At 48.5% G+C, this 19,999-nt stretch overlaps 3 protein-coding genes across 3 annotated transcripts; all 3 read right to left on the bottom strand.

Moving 5' to 3' along the window:
• Positions 1–211: 211 nt before the first annotated feature.
• Positions 212–5,696, bottom strand: LOC101773486. Its single transcript, XM_004982495.2, has 2 exons — positions 2,719–5,696; positions 212–2,616 (listed from the first exon to the last, which is right to left on the bottom strand). Exons 1-2 carry the CDS (start codon positions 5,636–5,638, stop codon positions 2,297–2,299), a joined length of 3,240 nt encoding a protein of 1,079 aa, XP_004982552.1. The 5' UTR covers positions 5,639–5,696; the 3' UTR covers positions 212–2,296.
• A 904-nt stretch (positions 5,697–6,600) lies between these two features.
• Positions 6,601–9,912, bottom strand: LOC101777585. The gene is made up of 4 exons (XM_004986360.2): positions 8,031–9,912; positions 7,695–7,898; positions 7,252–7,563; positions 6,601–7,086 (listed from the first exon to the last, which is right to left on the bottom strand). The coding sequence occupies exons 1-4, from the start codon at positions 9,910–9,912 to the stop codon at positions 6,773–6,775; spliced, it is 2,712 nt and encodes a 903-aa protein (XP_004986417.1). The 3' UTR covers positions 6,601–6,772.
• A 7,102-nt stretch (positions 9,913–17,014) lies between these two features.
• LOC101776764 (la-related protein 6C) lies at positions 17,015–19,716 on the bottom strand. Its single transcript, XM_004986358.2, has 10 exons — positions 19,357–19,716; positions 18,901–18,982; positions 18,651–18,745; positions 18,485–18,556; positions 18,316–18,395; positions 18,116–18,206; positions 17,921–17,968; positions 17,764–17,832; positions 17,548–17,658; positions 17,015–17,468 (listed from the first exon to the last, which is right to left on the bottom strand). Exons 1-10 carry the CDS (start codon positions 19,714–19,716, stop codon positions 17,211–17,213), a joined length of 1,266 nt encoding a protein of 421 aa, XP_004986415.1. The 3' UTR covers positions 17,015–17,210.
• Between the last annotated feature and the right edge of the window lie 283 nt (positions 19,717–19,999).

Below are 19,999 nucleotides of genomic sequence, written 5' to 3'. Positions count from 1 at the left end.
ATGGCCAGTGAATTATATTTTCTGTTTCAAATAATAGAATCATTTTCATTACTAAGGACAACACAGAAGGCTATACATAGCAAACGATACTTAACCCTTTTACCTGACAGTTTGCCCTCCGTAGTCATATGGGAAACAGTTTCCTCAGTAGTCCATGATGGAAAAATTAATCACAGATAAAAGATAAATCCGAATGCAACCAAGTCAAGACTTCACAAGAACTAATCTGCCCCCTCGAGAGCAGGGCCTTCCTCTTCAACTGAGTACTCCAGTTTTGTCAATAACAGGATGTATTCCCCCCTTTCTAAGCCTTCCATGGTAGAGAGGAACTCCTAAGTAATTCAAAGGAAAATGACTAATTTTACAACCAAACAACAGGCAAAAGCAATAGCATTATCGTAACTGACGTTGAAGGGCATCAAATCACATTTACCTGATAACTGCTCAACAGAGACCAAAATCTAATATAAGTTTCTAGCGTTGTACGTTCGACCCCAACAATATTTTCCATGTCTAGTTGTCATACCTTAAACTCTAAAGTGATATTCTTTTACAGAGCAAACACTGAAGGATGTGTTTTGGATAGTATGCCTGTGGTGATGATGGATCTTGGATGATCTTTGTGAGCAGAGCACCAATGAACGCATCAACTGCAAATGTTGTATCAAATTGCACTGTTTGGGAATGAAAAAATTACATGAGGGTCCTCCAACAACTACAATAAGCTTTTTAAACCCGAGATGCAGTTAGTCTTCAAGTAACAGACAAAAATCATAGCTATAAAAATTACATGATAAATGCATACATAGCATCTAGCAAAAACATGAGCCATAGAAGTTTCAATTTGAAGATGAGAATAACATGTTATAAATAAACATCTTGGACAGAATTATAAAGCATACCTTGGCATTTTACTAGCATTCTTTTTATCTCCAAGAGTCACCAGGAGAGACTTCATTATAGGACAGGAACTTCATGACAGTACCATCCTGCGCCCAAGTCTGTGCCTATTAAGAACTCAAGCTCAACCTTGCTGATCTTGACAATATCCGCATGGTCTACTTAACATCCGGATGCAGGCCTCCTCATGGGAAGGCTACAATCCTTCTCTCAGGTTCAGGTTGCATGAGAGTAGTTCAACAGCTTCTGTCAATCTCCATGGTGCACAGACCGGTAAAGCTCAGCAATGAAGCTTAGATTACTGATCCACACTGAAACACTGCAGCCTGAATGCATTCTAACTTGTGGCAATTACCAAAATATGAAACGGGGGTTTGATACTTGAATATGGGCAACTATATTTCGAAGGGAGGTTTGTCATAATAGAAAACAAATCAAATATACAGTTTGGTACCAACAATCTTATTGTTTCTTCTTAGCTTTTGTACTTACATATGTACTTCTACTCCAAACACCTAAAAAAATTTCAGATAATGTATGATTATATGAACTCATTCAGGTGCTTCTACAAAATTTTGCGAGAGATATTTGGCAGTTGCCTTTGTATCAAATTCTAAGTTTAACGGTTACAAACCATCTTAAACCCAAGGTTCAGATTTCAGAAACAGCTATGAACCAAATCCTAGTCCAAAATAAAACAATGAGAAGAATCTCTGGTACTGAGAGAAAAGATTGTAGAAACTTCTTCATTTGTGTAAATACAGTTTGGCACTTTTTATGCAATGGCAGTTCCTTCTGCCATTTTATTCTCATCACCTTACTATCAGATGATGATGCAGCAGAGGCCATTTATGTGTCTTCTACCATTTTCTTCTAATTGACTTAGTTACACACAAAGGTTTTTTAACTCTCGGGTACCAAAGCGGAAGTGAAAAGGTTAAATGTGACATAAATAGCTCATTCTTCACCAAAGCAAACAATAAAAATGCTACCTTATATTCAAATATTTTGTGTTGATTCCAAGGATAACATTAGCTTAGTAGGTCCTGTAAGACTTCAAGCTGTCCAGAAGACCAGCAGATTGTGATAAAGTTATCTTCTAGAAGTCGAAAGGGTATCCGAGAAGACCGAATCTAGAACAGCAGTACTTCTCTATGAAAAGACAGATATTAACACTGGTTACTAGTCAATTCTATGAACTAGTAATAGGAGCTTAACTGGATTTAAGTGCTGCAGTTATTTCAGTACTGGGATCCATTGGCACATTTGACAATTGACACCCACAATCCACAAAGGAGACTAATTTCACCAGCAAGCCTAGCTCACTCTATTACTAAACTAAACCATCAGGACACGTCTAGTGTCTTATAGAGCAATATTACTATTATATTTCAAGTCATACTTTACTATTCGAGGGGCTCCCCTTGTTTGCCTCAAGCACCAGAATCTCTTCCTTAAGATTATGAATCTTTTTCTTCAACTCAGCAATTTCGGCATGCCGAATTGCAGATGCCTTTTTTATCATTTCCATTGTACCAACTGCCCTCGTTGGCAAGTAAACATCTTGATATGTGCCTGTACTATTTGCATCTTTGTCCCAAACATCTCTCACCCAATCAAACCGACTAAGATAGTAGAGCGTTTTAGTACAAACTTCGCTGCTAATAAGTTCAGTATTTCCATCTAACATCCTGCTAGAGAACCTCTCACTATCTCCTGCAAAAGAAAAGGAGGCAAAGAGAAAGAGATTATTGTGGTATTTGATTTCCATTTCTGAGAATTTGGAGTGTAGGTCTGCTGTTTCAAAAATTCTTATACCTGATCTCTTTCTATTGGCTCCTGTGGAGTCTTCCATAGGAGATTCTAAATCTTGGTTTGATACTAAGATATCTTCATTTCCTTTCTCATTGTAATCCAGATAACCATTTTTTTCCATGGACACATTGTCTGTATTGCCAATATCTCCTGTGACAACGCATGTATGCATTTCTTCAGTTGGTCCTTCTAAGAGATTACCATCGGCTTGAAGAGTAGCAGCATAAGTTAATACATCTTGCTCTTGTGCGAGAGTTATGTTATTTGGAACACTTCCAAGCTCACAATCACGACTGTTTTGCACCATAATTTCATTCATCACTAGGTTGTCCTGCTCATCATTTCTTTCACTAACCAGCTGCTTTTCTTCATTACGTTCTTGTAAGATGGACCACGTTGCTTCCATCTTGGGGGATTTCAGATGCATATGCATGGTATCCAATCCATCTTCCTTGCTCGTTGCTTCATCAAACACCATATCTTCCTTGCTTGCTTCTTCATCAAGATCATCATCACTGATTTCCACAATGTTGAAATGATTTCCTTGGACAGTCACTTTCTCCAAAACATGTCCGTCCTGCGCGTCATTTCTTGCGTCAACCAGCTGTGTGTCTTCATTTCCCAGTCTTATAGAGGATGTTTTTTTCCCCCACATATGAGATTCCACATGCATTGCATTCACCTCACGTTCCGTGCCACTTAATTTATCGCACTCATTATCATCAGTGATCAGCAAGTCTTCATGTGTTGGCAGCATATCAACTTCAGCCCGAGCTCCAGTAGTTTCATTGCTTCCAGAGCTAACTGCACCAGGGACGACATTAGGGAGCAGTACGGCACAATACTCTGATCTGTTATTATTCTCCTCATAGGGGATATTAAGATTCTCCTCTCTACTTTGTTGGAGACATTTGCCCTGTGCTTTTTTAGTAACTGACCTGCCACACGATTCATGAACTACATTAGATGTGCTTGCCACTGCATCAGCCAAAGCTTGCCCAACATCGGTGTGTAAAACTTCCTTCTTTGATCTAACACTTTCAGATCTTGGTATAAAACTCTTCAGGCTTCCAACATTTTTCTCCTGGTCACCACCCTTCACCAAACCTTCTACGCTGTGCTGCTTAGGCATCTTAGTAATGCTATTAAGCCTTTCAGAAAGAGAAACATGATCAAGCTGGTCATTGGATGCATCTGGCGCTGTCTGAGCCATCCTGGTGGCAGCAGTGGGGGGCATAGCTCTAAATCTTAGGTGGGGCGGACACGCACGGAGAACAAGCCCTGGCGCTGCCACAGCTCGTCTTATTGCAGCCTGGCTGGCTGAGGAGTGGGAAGGGTAGACGTTAGTGCCAGCCAGTATGTGGGGTGGCCAGCCCCGATTGGCAGTGTCCACACGCAGCCTTTTGCCAGAATTAGCAGCAGGAACCCCTTCCATTTTTCTTTTCACCGGACTAACAAAAGCACAGATTTCTTTCATCTGTGCAGCATTAGCAACGGCAGTACCACATGCTGATGAGTAAGGCTTCCACCATCGTGCATACTGAACCGTCACACCAGGCTTGTGATTTGGAACTATAAACTCAGAACTTTCAGCCTCTATGTTGTATGTGTCCCATGCTCTCTCCCAATCTGAGTTTGCAAAGGAAATCATCCCAGGAATGTCCTGATCGAAGCCTAGCTGCCTTGCAACACGATGAGGCCTGTAAAGCACAATGCAGTTCATGCCGACAAGCTCACAAGCGTGCAAACACCGCGCAAAGGACAAGAGCGCTTCATTTGTTGCTATATCCTGGCTGCGGACCTGAGAGCCACCGGTCTCTGGCTGCAGAGCAAAAAAACTGCAACTTCCATATGGCCGCCACTCAAACTCCTTTGGTGACATGAACACTGCATGCACGTGCTTGGAACTAAACCTTTTGACAATATCGCGCCACCGGGCAGCCCTTGGCATTTCATGATCGCCAGGAGCAGGGGATCTTGCTAGCTCAGGGCGAAGCTGAGGGAAACGCTCCCAGACCCAAAGCTGAAGGATGTGCACTGGTGCTGAGCTGATAAACGGCTCCTTTTCCATGCCCAAGCTTATGTGGCGTTTGAGCGCGGTGAGATCGCGGTAGATGCTGGCGAGCGCGGCAGGCGCGAGCGCGACGCTCTGGCCGCGCGCGAGGCGGGTCGCGAGGGGGAGTACCTCCCGGCGGACCACGCTGAACGGCGGCGCCGGTAGCACGAAGAAGGACAGCCACATTGCCAGGAACGCGCCGTGCTCGACCAGCTCGCACGCCGCCTCGCCGGCGCCGCCAACGCCCGTGGACGCCGCCTTCCCCATGTCGGGCGCGCGCTCGACGAAGTGCTTTACCCACCCGCCATAAGTGGCGTTCCTCTTCTTGCTCCGGTTCAGCACGGCCAGGACGGCCTGGATCGAGGCCACGTCCTTCTCCAGCTGGCCCGACACGGGCGCGCGCACGGGGCCGCCGAGCAGCGGCAGGCCCGCGAGCGCGGCGACGTCCTCGAGGGTGACCGTGGCCTCGCCCCAGGGGAAGACGAACGTACCGGTGTCTCCGGACCAGAAGGCGGCGAGCTGGAGCAGCCCGCGCTCGTGCTTGCGCCGCCGCAGCCGGCACGTGCTCGCGAGGACGGCGCCGAGGATCCCGAGCTCCCGCCACAGCGCCTCGTGCCGCGGGCGGAGCTTGTCCACCCACTCCCGCCACCGCCGGGGCACGCACGCCCAGCCCCTGAATTCCGCCTGGATCCCGCGGACGCGGACGGGGCCGGAGCCGGGGTCGCCGGGCGGGGCCGGGAGAGGGGCGCCGTCCCCGGCGCGGGGCCGCAGGAAGAGTGCCGGTCGGACGCAGGGGAGGGTGGGATCGGCGCCGGAGGCGATGGGGACCGTGGATTCCTCGACCAGGGGCTGCTCGCCGGCGGCCATTGCGGTGGCCGGCGGTGGGGTTTCGTTGGGGGTTTGGGGAGCGAGGGGGGCGTGGGTGGAGGAGGTGGGAAGGCGAGAGGAAAGGGGAGACGCTTTTTGGGGGCTTCGTTAAATGCTACGCAGGGAAGCTTCCTCGGTAAGCCTCCGGCTTTGTTTACGCTGACCGTTGGCGTTGATTGGTGTCCACACCTGAGGCGGCTCCGAGGACTCGTGTTTTAAATTTAAACTGTCAGGAATGAACTTATCAGTTTATACTGACGGACAATGAAATTCCGTCAGAGGGACTGGACCACCTTCCACTCAAATATTCGTCGTTGACTTTTTCTCGTAACATTTGAACATTCGTCTTATTCAAAAATTTATTGCAAACATAAGAAAAAAATAAATTGGTGTTAAAATACTTTTAATGATAAAGTAAACCACAAACAAAATAAATAATACTTACGTAATTTTTTGGATAAGACAAATGGTCATCAGATTCAGAACTAATACAGCATTTACAGCATCATCTACTATTTGCTTGAAATACCATTTGTTTTTAAAAAAAAGGTAATGTACTTCGAACCAGAATCTAAGGCAGGAATTTTAACAAGCATCGGAGTTCAACGAAGATCCATCAAAACTATAGTGGTTTACAAGTTTAGAGAAAAAACAGATCAGCACAACTGATATTAAAGATAGAAGTAGGAGCACTAAGGATTCCAGCTTACAAATTGAACAAATTAGCAGTACCGCCATCGTCATCGCAAACGAACCAGATTTACTAGCAACCTTGCTGATCCCCCACAGAAAAGTACGAGCATTGCGAATTCCAGTTTGCAAAATTAAGAAATTAACAGTGCTGCCATCTCCAGATAGCAAAATCGCATGGAAAAGAACCGAAACAGAACTGATCAAAGTTTTTAGATGACGATTGTTTACAGCTGAAACGACGAACAACACGTCTTCAGCTTCTTTCAATGCTTTACAGCAAGCCTTCTAAAAAATTGTTTACCTGCGCAAACGAACCTCAACTGAAATCTTCAGTTCACAAAATAAAGTATTACAACCCTTGTAAATCCTATTACAGAACAAATATCACTGGGAGATATATGATGTCTTGCAAATGACCAAGATCACCACTTGCATCTCAAGTTATTTTTTAAGATTGCGCCGCTCCTGTTTCTCTGCCGCCTCTAGCGCCCGAATCTCTTCCATCTGTTTCATAATTGTTTCCCTCAACTTAGAACTTTCAGCCTGTCGAATTGCTGATGCCTTCTCGATCATTTCCATCGTCCCAACCGCTCGCTTCGGATGAAAGAAATCAGCATTGCGATTTGCATCGTTGGCCCAAGCATCTTCAGTCCGATCCGACCGACGAAGATAATAGAGTGTTTTAGTACAAACTTCAGTGCTATCCGGAGCCGTATTTTCACCTGCCAGCCTGCTAGAGGACGTCCCACCATTTCCTACAGAAGAAAAAGGAAAGGCAGAGTCAAAGGGAGTGGGAAAAAAAAAAGGCATGTGTAAGAGCTCATTCTGTTGTCTGATTTGTATTAAACTGAAATGAAGTAGGAGTATCTTCTTGAAAAAGAAAACAGAACGAAGTAGGACTGAGACTTCGGTGCTCATACCTGAACTCTTGTTATTGGATTCTGCACACTCCATCTGCTGGTTTGGTGATGAGACATTGTTATTAGTTCCTTTGTTATTACCTTCCAGTGAAGAAAACTTTCCCTTGAGCGCTCTCTTGGACATCTCGCTTGTAACAGCACGAGTCCGGGTTTCATCGGTTGGTTCTTGTAAGAGATCAGCATCTGTTCTAACAGTAGCAACTGTGTCAGCTGGTTTTTGTTGAAGAGTGATATTCTTCAGAGCAGCAGCAAGCTCAGAAACACGATGTATATGCTCCAAAACCGGGTCGCTAGAGGAAATCTCACCATTTCCTACAAAACAAAAGGGAAGACACAGTCAAAGGGAATGGGAAAAAGGGTATGCAGTAAGCTTATTCTGTTATCTGATTTGCATTTCAACTGAAATGAAGTAGGAGTGTAGGAGTATCTTAGCGCTCTCTTACCCATCTCTACTGTAACAGCACGAGTCCGGGTTTCTTCGGTTGGTTCTTGCAAGAGACCAGCATCCGTTGTAACAGCAGCAAGAGGGTCAGCTGGTTCTTGTTGAAGAGTTATATTCTTCAGAGCAGCAGCAAGATCAGAAACACAATATTTTTGCACCCTATCAACCTCCAAAACCGGGTCGCTTGAGGATATCTCACCATTTCCTACAAAAGAAAAGGAAAGACAGAGTCAAAGGGAACGGGAAAAAAAGGTATGCAATAAGCTTATTCCGTTATCTGATATTCTGGTTTGCATTTCAACTCAAATGAAGTAGGAGTATTTTAGCGCTCTCTTACCCATCTCTACTGTAACAGCGCGAGTCCGGGTTTCCTCAGTTGGTCCTGGTAAGAGACCAGCATTTGTTCTAACAGCGGCAACACCATCAGCTGGTTCTTGTTGAAGAGTGAGATCCTCTGGAGCAGCAGCAGGCTCATTGTTTCCAGTGCTGACCGGCCGCCTTTCCTCACTTGGCTTGAGTAATGAGGATGTTGTAGCTCCAAATTGCGTTTGCTTGACAAGGTGATGCGCCAGCACTTGAGCTTGTTCTGAAATGCTATTCTGTTCATCAGGCATGGTAACAGGCTGTGGTGCTTCCTCTTGACTTTGTTGCTGGAGAGATTTGGATCGTTCCTTTTCAGCAACCGATGCACTAGGTTCATCGACTGCACTCATCAATGTTGCGGCAGCACCTGATGAACCTTGCGAAACCTTTTTCCCTCTCCTTAAGGTTGATCTCTTCGCAGCATTCCGAACCCATCCTGGCATCATACCATTCACATCCCCAGCAATTTGCGTCAGTATAGAAACTTTCATCCTTGCAGCTTCAGCGACGGCGGTGGCGCATGCCCTGGAGCAAGGCTCCCACCACTGCTCATACTCGGCGGTCACCGCCGGCTCGTTGCTCGGAACAATGAAGGAAAATTTCACAAGCCCTATCTTGTACGTTGCCCACGCAGAAAACTGATTCGAGTTAGCGCGGGCAACAGCTCCCGGCACGTCCTGATCGAACCCCAGCTGCCTCGCCACGCGGTGCGGGCGGTATTGCTCTATGCTGTTCATGCCCACCATCTCGCAAGCTCGCAAGCAATGCGCAAACAATAGGAGCTCGGTGCGTCTCGCAATGTCCCGGCGGCCGTAGCTCCCGGGCGGCGGAGCGAAGCCGCTGCTCCCGTAGGGCGCCCACTCGAACTTCGCCGGCGACATGAGCACCGCGTGGACGTACCTGGGGTCGAACACCTTGTGGGCGTCGTGCCAGCGGCGGACAGCCCTCGGCGCGTCGCGGGGAGGGGTGCTCCTCGCCGCCGCCTCCGGGCGTAGCTCGGGGAAGCGCTCCCAGACCCACAGCTGGAGGATGTCCAGCGGCGCCCACGCCGCGAACGGCTGCCTCTCGCCCGAGCTGACGACGTGGCGCCTGAGCGCGGAGAGGTCGGCGTAGATGCTGGCGAGCGCGGCGGGGGCGAGCGCCACGGTCCCGCCGCGCGCCAGCCTCGCCGCGACGGGGAGCACCTCCGGGCGGACCTCGTCTGACGGCGGCACCGGGAGCACGAAGAGGGACAGCCACATGGCCAGGAACCCCTCGTGCTCGAGCACCTCGAACTCATCCTCCGGCGGGAGCTCGGAGAAGTGCTTCGCCCAGGCGGCGTGGCTGGGCTTGGCGTTCCAGCTGCTCTGGCACAGGGAGGAGCGCACGTCCTCCAGCGCGTCGACGTCCCCGCGCGCCGAGCCATAGAGCTTCTTGCACACGGGCTCGCCGCGCAGGGGGAGGCCCGCGAGCACGGCCACGTCCTCCAGCGTCACCGTGGCCTCGCCCCAGGGGAAGACGAAGGTGTTGGTGTCGCCGGACCAGAACGCGGCGAGCTGGAGCAGCGTGCCGTCGTCCCGCCCCACCCAGCACGTCGTCGCGAGGATGGCGTGGAGGATGCCGGCATCCCGCCACAGGGGCTCGTGCCGCGCCCGGAGCTTGTCCACCCACACCTTCCACAGGTCCGGGGCCACGGGCCAGCCCTTGAACTCCACCTGGAGCTCGCCGTGGCGGATGGGGCGGACGTTGCAGGGCGGCGAGGGCGGGGCCGGGAGACGGCCGCGTTCTGCGCGGGGCAGGAGGAAGTGAGCCAGGTTGCTGGAGGGTTCGGTGGCCGAGATGACTCCTTGAACCACGAGCGGCACGTCCCTGGCCATGGCAGCTGCCACTGTCAGGCCGCCGACGGAACTGTTCTTCAGTAAAGATCTGAAAAAAAGTGAAAAAAAAATGCTGGTAGAGTAATAGAGTTCCCAACAATATTGTTCAAAGCAAACCAATACGCTTATGGTAACTTTGTTTTCTCCAAACATGCACAACCATTCACTCTGCAAGTTCTGATGTCCGTTTTTTTGAAAAAACTTTGAAGTGCAATGTGTTTTTATTCTCATTTTTCTAACTTTATGATTTTGCCCTCAACTAAATCTTTGCGATTTTACCCTTGATCTTTACATATTTGCTTCTATTTTGACCGATGACTAGGGGCAAAATCGTATTCGAGGGCAAAATCGTATTCGAAAAAACGAGGGCTCAAAATAGGGCTCAAAATTATATACTTGTATTGAGGCTCCGAACGAGAGTTATGATCAGTGAAATGGAAGAGCAATGGCAAAAGTTTCTCATCATGAAGGCCTGTTCGCTTCAGCTTATAAGCCGGCTGAAAAGCTGAACCGGCTGATTTGTTGTGAGAGAAAAACACTGTTTGGTGGCTGATAAGCTGGCTGAATAAGCTGAAGCGAACAGGCCAAGTGTAGAAAACTTGGTACCGGAAGGCGCCGGGATGGGAAGGAAGGGCAAAGGGACTGCCAGTAGGGGCGTCGTCACCAGCGCAGCTACAGGAGTGGGAGAGGGAGACTGCATTCCTGCAAGTCCTTTTATACAGGGTGATCGTCCACAGGTGTCGCAGGCAAGCCGCTGCTCGTGTCCTTGTCCACCTGCCCGCGTCACCGTCGTTGAGGTGAGGCGTGGGATGGGTGAGACCGTGAGAGCCAGAGCCACGACCGTCGAACCATGTGCTGTACTGATGCCAACGCGCATTTCGCGTGTCGACACCGGCCCGATAGCTCGTGTGCATGCAGCATGTGCAGGGCAGCAAAGCCAACAATGAACCCGAGCACCAACTTTCGAAGGGAAAAAACGAACGGAAAATCTAAAATGAAAGGACTCTTGTTTTGGAAAATCAAAGCGCACGAGATTGATGTCGAGAAGAAGAATGGAGGAAGTAACAACAGCGACCACGTCGACGGGGGCGCTATGGTGACGGGCTTTAGAGTTTCGGGTTTTGAATTGGGGTTACCTATGTTGCTAGATGCAGAGGGAGCTCCAGGAAGGTTGCCGGCCCGACGGTGGTGGCGGTCGGCGGAGGGCAGCCGGTGTTGAGGTGGGGGCGCCACGATGCCTCCAACAAAGCCGGGTTAGCGTGGTGGCAGACGACGAAGGTGGATTAGTCTTGAGTGCTTGCCAAGTAGATCCGCCGCCGCTACGCACCAAGGTAGGGTTTTCAGATAGGGGTGAGGGATTTCTGGGAGGGGGTAGGGAGTGCAAAGGGGTCGAGGGAGAAGGTCATTTAGGTCCACGATATTGACTCAGCAAGTGATGTCACTCCGAGACATATGACGTGTACATTGCCGGATGGAACTAACTCGAGGTAGGAGGGTAGTGTGTTCGGTTTGGATACGGTGAAAATGTGTAGTGTGGAATTTAAGATGGGCGTGATAGTTCAAAATTGAAATACGGATCCTTTTTATTTTTATTTCCTAAATTATCAACTTTAACCTATATTCCAAGTAGAGACGATATATTATTGTTACGTACGTATAATGGATCCCGAATCTCCATCGCTGTCCAAAAACATTATATATTGCTGAAAATGGAGGGAATATCTCATTCTAAGAAAAACGTGGCACCTCGCGTACGTGCGTGGAGTACTGTACAGTACCGCCCGGCTGGGTAGTTGCTCGTGTACGTTCTCTGCGCGTTCACCGCATGGCATGCACAGACAGCACCGCCTCCACTTGGGGCACGCAGACGACGTGGCTCCGTCCAACGTCGATCCGGATGATGTGGCACAGCACAGGCACATCGCGAGTTGGCGACGCGATCGCCAGCGTCGTCCGCCTTGACCAATGCAAAGCCGGCTAGGCTGCGGGCCGGCCGGTGCTGTACACGGGAACTCTCCTTGCGTGAACTGCGTACAGAATACTAGATCACTACTGCTTTTAATCTCAATTTCTCTTAATGAAATAAGTGCCAAGGTATATTTTCTTAAAAAAGTAAATGATCGGCGGACAGCTTAAACGAAATTATTAGGGACGAGCCATGAAACTTATCAAAAACATTTCGGGTCATTATCATGAACAATTCAACTCGAGTAATTTAAGGTGGCGCCCAGTGGCGGATCCAGAAACGGGCTCCGCCCCGGGCTAACTAATATAAGGCTTAAAATCTTACTAGCCATACACTATTAGATATAATATATTTTTCAAAGAGCACAATTCAACCAATAGACTCAAACAATACATAGAATATTGAAGGTAGAAAAGTACCAAATTAAGAGTCTTCCATGATAAAAAAAAGAACCATACATGTCTTCATGAATTAACACCACTTCCACTTGTTCCGACGTCCTCAATCATTAAAATTTTCAACATATCAGCCCTATATAAAGCAAGATAACATTATGTATTGAAATAGACTAATACAAGTAAACAACACGCACATTGAGCACTCGTTTGGCAAATTCATCTTACAGTTTCTTAAGCCTTGAAAGCGCTTTAGAATTTTTTCATCTTCAATCGACGCAAACAAATCTCGCTCAATATAGCACATCATGCTATTATTCAACCAATCATCGTTCATTTTATTTCTTCGTTCAGTCTTGATAATATTCATAGCAGAGAAGGCTCTTTCAACTGTTGCTGTTGCCACCGGCAAAATCAATGCGAGTTCAATGAGATGATACACTAAAGGAAAAACTGTATCTCTTCCGGTATGAACCATCTTCTCAGCAAGGTTCCCAAGATCAATACAAGTGTCAAAATTATCATCATTTCTGACTTCATCAATGAATATAGGAAGGTCACCCACAAGCTTTATGTAGTCATAATCACAGAAGTCATCTTTATAAATCTTAGCAAGCTCAACTAACTTCTGTACTTCAAAGTTGGCAAAAGAATCCCTCGGATCAAGACAAGCAACGCATCTCAAGAGTTGAGTTGATCTTTCTGGAAATCGATTGTTTAACTCACAATAAACTTGATCAATCACAACATTGAAAATTCCATGATGAAAATGATGGTAGTAACTCACTAGTTTAGCACCACGACATCTCGAACGACCTCTAACTGGTATCATATCTTCCATATTAGGAATTTCTATGTTGTTGAGGAGGCAAAACTCCTTTACCTCTTCAAAAAGAGCATCCCAACCATTTTCCCTCATTTCATTCATATTTCTCATCATAGAGCCAATTAATCCTATTGCACGAACAATGTTTTGATTTTTCTTTTGCAAACATTGTGACAAGTCTTGAGTCATCCCCAGTACTCTAATCATAAGATGTAATATGAACACAAACTCAAATGACTCCATTCTTTGAATCAATCCAGAGGCTGTAGTTTTTTTTCCCCATCAGTTCCATCTTCACTAATATTCTCCAACACCTCCAGTACAGAGGACCACATGATCATAAGACGTGCTAATGTTTTGTGATGTGTACCCCACCGTGTATCACCAGGCCTAGCAAGACTAGTTTCTTGATTTTTCCCTCTCCCAGAAAAAATAGCACTACTATCTAACTGCTCAACAAGCTTATCATGATGACTTTGAAGGAGTTGATCTTTCCTCTTGCAAGAAGCACTAACAACATTGACGATTGAAGTGACATAATTGAAGAAATCAAAAGTTGAGCCACAACACTTGGCTACAGAAATTACCACAAGCTGCAATTGATGAGCAAAACAATGGATGTAAAAGGCATATGGGTTTTCGTTCAATACCAGTCTTTGTAACCCATGAAATTATCCTCTCATATTTGAAGCTCCATCATATCCTTGCCCTCTAATCTTGGAAAGAGATAGACCATATCTTCTAAGCATAGTATCCAATGCTTCTTTTAGTGAAGTTGATGTGGTGTCAGAAACATGTTCAATGCCAAGAAACCTCTCAATCACACTTCCTTTATCATTGACAAACCTACAAGAGAAAAGAGAAAATAGTGTTACTTGAAAACAACAAAACAAAACCAATAAAATAACCAAATAGAGAGAAAGTATATACCTCACAACCACAACCATTTGTTCCTTAATAGATGCATCACGAGCCTCGTCGACAAGAACCGCAAAACAACGATCTCCTATTTCACTTTTAATTAACTCACTTGTCTCCTCTGCACAAGCCCTAGCCAAATCTTTCTGAACCATTGGACTACTCATTTGATTATTCCCTGGAGCATTTTCACCAGTCACAAGTGCAGCCTTAGGATTCTTCTTTCTGTACCATTCGAGCATCTCCATAAAGTTCCCTTTATTTCTTGATGTTTTAGACTCATCATGTCCACGAAACACGAAAGGCTAGAGCTTGCAAAAGGAGAAATCTAGCAATGCCTAACATGATACTTAAACGAGCTTTATATGCCTCCTCTTCTGCTGCACTTGTAACAGTCCACACATGTTCAACACTTTACCTCTGATTTTTGAAATCAAGTGCACGCTTTCTTGCATTATTATGAAAGCCATCAATTGATTGAGCATGCTCCTTGAAATAATTTTTTGCATTCTTCCAATTTCTAAACCCAACTTTGGTAAATGTATCATTAGAATGAAACCAAGCTTGTTGTGGCTTAAAGAGATAGCAATAAAAGCAATAAGCTACATCCTTGGCTACACTGTACTCTAACCAATCAAATTGATCAAACCATGATCCAACAAATCCTCTTGATTGACCTTTACCATCTTTTTTCGTTTTTGGAAACTTATGACCAGCTGGCCTATATGGACCTATTTGTAGATATGCTCTCCTTGCCTCATCCCTAATGTCATGATGAAAATCATCAATTGGCTTCCTTTGTCTTGGATCAGCAACTATATCTCTTATATCAAGTTCAATCCGTGGTCTTTTTTGCTCAACCCGGCTCTCTATAGTTTTGGCACTACCACCGCTCTTTGTTGCATCTTTTTTAGCATAGTATTTCTCCATTCTAACTTCTAAGATATGAAATGTTGCAATTGCAAAGTAAGACTCAATCACTCAAATACCAGTCCTGCTCAATCAGTCAATGAAATGAAATATTCATGATTTTGCATTTTTGCTAGTAGGCAGTAGCAATCATAGAGCAATTTTCAAAAAAAATAAATAAAACCTCAACACTTGCAGATTGCAGTTCAGCAGACAGCAGGCCTGGGGGCAGGGCATTGGCCGGCCGCAGGGGCCAGGCGCCCAAGCGCGAGGGGCCAAGGGGCAGCCGGGCAGGGGCGCCGCGCTGCCCGCGTAGGGCACTGGCCGGCCGCAGGGGGCAGCCGGGCAGGGGCCAGGCGCCCAGGCGCCAGGGGGCCGGGCGGCCAGCGGGGGCGCCGGGCGCGGCCGGGCGCGGCCGGGCGCGCTGCCGCGTGACGGCCAGGGGCAGACCGGAGGTCGGAGGAGCGCCGGGCGCTCGAGCGGATTTAGGCCCCTGGCGGCTGGCGCGTGGGGAGCCGCCGAGCTGGGGACGGCGAACGGCGGGGCGCCGAGGCCGCCGGGCGTCGGGGGCAGGTGGCGGCGCACGCGGCCGGCGGAGGCGCGGCCAGGCGCGGCGCTGCCTCCGGCTGGACTCCGGAGCCTGGGGCTGGGACTCGTCGATCGTCGTGCGGGGAGCCGGGGATGGCGGCGGGTGGCGACGCGCAGGACTGGCGGCGGCGCGGCCGCACGGGTGGCGGCGCGGCGGACTGGCGGAGTGAGTCGGGAGGGAGGCGGTCAGGCGGACAGGGAGGTAGGGGCACAGAGCGACGGGCCGGGTGAGTTCCCGAACCAGTACGAGCCAGAGCCAGCTAGAGCGACTCCGCGAGGCCCGCGACGGGCGACGGCCTGCTGGCCAGCCTATTGGGCTTTCTCCTTCTCGGGGTGGGCTAATAGGCTGAAAGGCCTTTTTATGCCATTTTTATGAAGCAATTTTCCACTGTTCATGGGCCTCGCCTCAGGCTGCAGCTCGGGCAGCCCGGGGCCCAAATCCGCCCCTGGTGGCGCCTATGAATTATTTGTTCCGAGCAGGAGAACTATGGTTGAGGAAGGCACATTAGCACAAGCATAAACTAAAGATAAAAGGCCCATTCGGCTTCTACTCAAGCTTCCCTAGCCTCGCCTCGCCTAGATAACATAAGCATCAATAAACTTGCATTGCCACCTTAGGGCACCCGCAATGGGTGTAGATAAGTTGTTCCACGTAGGAAAGAGAAATAGAGAGAGAGGAAAATGTCCATACACTTAGCGTAAGCCGATAGCACGGAATACAATGACAGCGGGGCCCACTCAAGCGCGGGTTTCCTTGCCCGCCCCTTTTCACCTTCCTTCCTCGTGGATGACAGCAGCGGAGGGACCGTCTCCGGAGCGCGGGATGGCTGCTGCGGGCGACGCGGAGCTCGGCCGGCGGCGGCGTGGGGATGGACGCGGGCGCAAGCGGTCGGAGTGCGTGGAGGAAGACGCAGGTCGCCGAGGCTCCATGGCCACGACGCCATGCGGCTCGGCGGTGGCGGAGAGAGTTGAGAGACGGAGAAGAGAGGAGGGAGGGAGGGGATGAGAGGATTAAACAAGTATTAACATGTGGGTCCCACATTAACTGTGTTGTAGTAAGACTGTGCTGTAGTAAGACTATTAGACGGTTAATCTACCGTGCTTACTATATCCTACTATATCCTACGTGGACATCACTAAAGAGAGTATCTTAGGTGCCCTTAGGAGAGAGCTAATTTAGCTCTCTCAGGGACGCAAGGCAGTAATCTTGAAACAATAGCTGTTCCCTCTTTTTTTTTCTCAAGAAAGATGGTGCTTCTCACGTAGGGGAGAGCACCTTAGCTCACTTCGCTAGTGTTCCAAGAGGCTAGTTTCCGGTTCTCATCTTCTTTCACGCATCTTTCAGTTCTATTTCTATCTTCTTCTTTATTTCTAGTTCTTATTTTCTTTCAACAAAGTTATGTTCCCTCACGAGAATCCCTTATATTTTAGGATGAAGGTAATAATTCTTTTATAATCGCATCTGTTCTTTTTTTTCTCTGTCCTCCTCCAACAGTTATACCAACATAAGAATACCATATTATTCACCAAAACAAAATCAAAACGATTTATTCAAAAAGAAAAAAAGAACTAGAAACAAACAAACAAAAAAAGGAAGAAAAAAACAAAACACGGCCACTTACACCTATCCCTCCAAACCAACTAACCAACAAATCTGGCCGATCAGTCAGTCAGACGTCACGGCAGAGCTGGCCACCTACACGACCCGGACAGCAGCAGCAGCCGCTGCCACGGCCGGCGACGGCCTGCCCCGCCCCATGTTGAACCCGCGCGTGCCGTCGGGCATCCTCGGCCCCTGCGGCGCGTGCCGGGGGCTCGCCGCGAAGGAATCCAAATGCCAGGCCGCGCCCGCGGTGGAGTGCGTTGTCTGCGGCGCCGCGTTGGCGCCAGCGTGCTGCCTGCCCCGGCCGCTGCCCCAAGGCTTCTTGGAGCCGGCGGCGTGCTGGTCCTCCTGCTGCCGATCAAGGTGAAGGCAATCGCACGTTAGTTAGGGGTAGACATGGTGCGTGCCGGGGCGTGGCGTTTCGGCTTACGCTATGGTCAGGCAAGTGCGCCGCTGCCGTCGGGGAGTCCGGCGAGCGCTCCTCGTCGGAGGCGGCGAGGTGGTCCAAGTCCAGCCGCTTCAGACGTGTTACTGACTTGGGCTGCGGTGAGTTCAATGGGTGCCAACAAGCATGCCAAGTTCAGTGATCAGTTCTGAAATGGGACAACTACCGTTGATGACTGGATGAGGAGCTTCAGTAAATTACCGATCGTCGCAGCACCGCGCGCACGCGGAGGCCCTTCCTCCAGTTTCTCCCATCGTTCAACCTGTACACCTGACAAAACACAAACAAATTCCGAAGGCCCAAATGAGCTACAGCAGATTCCAAATACTTTCAAGTTTCATGTCTGAATTTGACTTACTGCTCTCTCGGCTTGCTGCGAGGTCTCGTACTCTATAAGGGCATGCAACTGTGACAGAACAGACAGCCAAATTTTCAGAGGAACGAGACAAAAAGAAAACTGAATTTGAAGAACGGCTTATACGCATCAATGTCTGCTTCTGCAAAGCGTGTGAGTACTGAAGTTCAAAGAAATAAGTGTGCGAGTACTGAGTACCTTGTTACTGACTAGCAATGCGTTTGCGTCAGACTTTGAAGATCTTGCAGAGCTGGGCTCTTGCGGATGACAGATTCTGATGTTCTTCACACTGTAAAGTCGTTGCATTGCGTGGTATACGGTTAAGCGGCGGTACATCGCATATACACTACAGGTCACATGGAGATCAGAGAGCAGATGTGTGTTCTGAGTTTTCTGACCTGCCAATGACACCGAAGATCTTCTCGAGGCTGTTCCTCGTGGAATCATCTGGAAAATTCTCCGCGATGACCATCCGGGACTGCACGAGTCAGGGTTTAGTCTTTGGATGGCTGATGCAGCAGTTTCCATTTCAGGAACCGAAACTTCGTCATTCTCGGAATTACTGACCTGCAGCTCTTCTTTGTGCCTCTCGGTGAATGGCTGCGCCCGTCGCACTCTCCTGCCGTCGTCGCTGACAACCTGATGAAGCCAAGAAATTAAACTCGGAAGTGTTTCATGATACTACATTGTTACCATTTGTTGCAAGAAGCTAAGTTAGCGACGGCCGGCTTACGAGCTTTTCGGAGGTCCGAAGAGCCCTAACCAGCAGTTGGTTTGTCACCCCCATAGCCTTGATCTTCTTCCAGGATGAGATAACAGACAAAGGAACTGGTCAAAACGGTGAACGCACATTTAGTTTTCTGTGAAGTCCTTTCTCTTTGATGATCTTGTATTTAGGGTCATATGATATCTTCTTAAAAAAAGGGAACATATGCGTGTGGAATTATGGATCATGGATTAAAGAATTAATTGTTGTCACTCACCATAGCCCTCAGGATCCTTGTTCATAATCTTCGTCAAGAAATCATTAGCAACCAAATTAGTGTCGCTGAATTGGTACTCAACCTGCACAAGGCAAGAACAATGTAAGGCCAGCCACTCCAAAATCAAGAAACAGATGGAACATCGTGAGGAAAAGAAAGCATCAACAGCATGATCTACACAGGTCCGAGAATCACGAGGATCATCTGATAACTGAAAACACCATGAAGACGTAAATAGCTGCATCAAAGGTTTAGGATGAGAATCAAAACAATCTGCCATCAACACAAAGACCATCTCCGTGATCTTTGGCTCGGAGATCAACTACACCATACTCTGCACTTTCAGTTTCAGTCGTTCAGGATCGACCTACATTTCTACACGCCTTGATCGATCGGTATCAAACAATGAATAGTGTGCATCGGAGAGAACCTGGAGATCATCGATGGTTTCCAAACCTGCTTGATAATCTTGTGTGCGATGTCGGCCGGACTTGCGCCCTTGGGGTGTCCGGTGATGCCGGCAGCACCGGCTATCTCGGCGTGTCCAAAGTCCGGCAGAAAGAACGTGGGGTCCGGCTCGGCAAAGAAGTTCCAGTCCACCGCGCCTAGCCCGCCGCCACCGCCGCTGCCGCTGGGCAGCTGCAAGAATGGCGAGTAGTAGCCGACGGCCGCCAGAGCGCTGGCGCCCATGGGGCTGGCCGCCGGCGACACCGGCACGAACTCCCGCGCGTGCACGTTGAACCGGAACGGCGTGGAGCAGCCACTGCTGCTGCCCGCCGACGCCTTACTGGACCTCTCACCACCGTCTTGCGCCATTGCCCTGTTTGGTCGGCCGATGCAGTGGTGTCCCCTGCGATCTGAATCGCCCTGTGCTGTGAATTAGTATCCGGGGGGTAGGGGTTGAGGGTCTGTCCATGTGTAAGCGTATGGAACTTTTGACCAATTCTTTCTAAGCATTTGTGAGGTGGGAGTGTTTCTTGCGGAGATTGTTTCGCTGCCATCTCGTGCCACTCAAACCGTTACATGTAGGGGAAAGCCCTTGACCACACGGCAAATTACTTATGCCCTGCTTTTTTTAATGTCTTGCCGATCCAAACAG

Source organism: Setaria italica, chromosome IX (assembly GCF_000263155.2).
Source record: "Setaria italica strain Yugu1 chromosome IX, Setaria_italica_v2.0, whole genome shotgun sequence".
Lineage (NCBI taxonomy): Eukaryota > Viridiplantae > Streptophyta > Magnoliopsida > Poales > Poaceae > Setaria > Setaria italica.
This window is presented reverse-complemented; position numbering and strand designations above follow the sequence as displayed.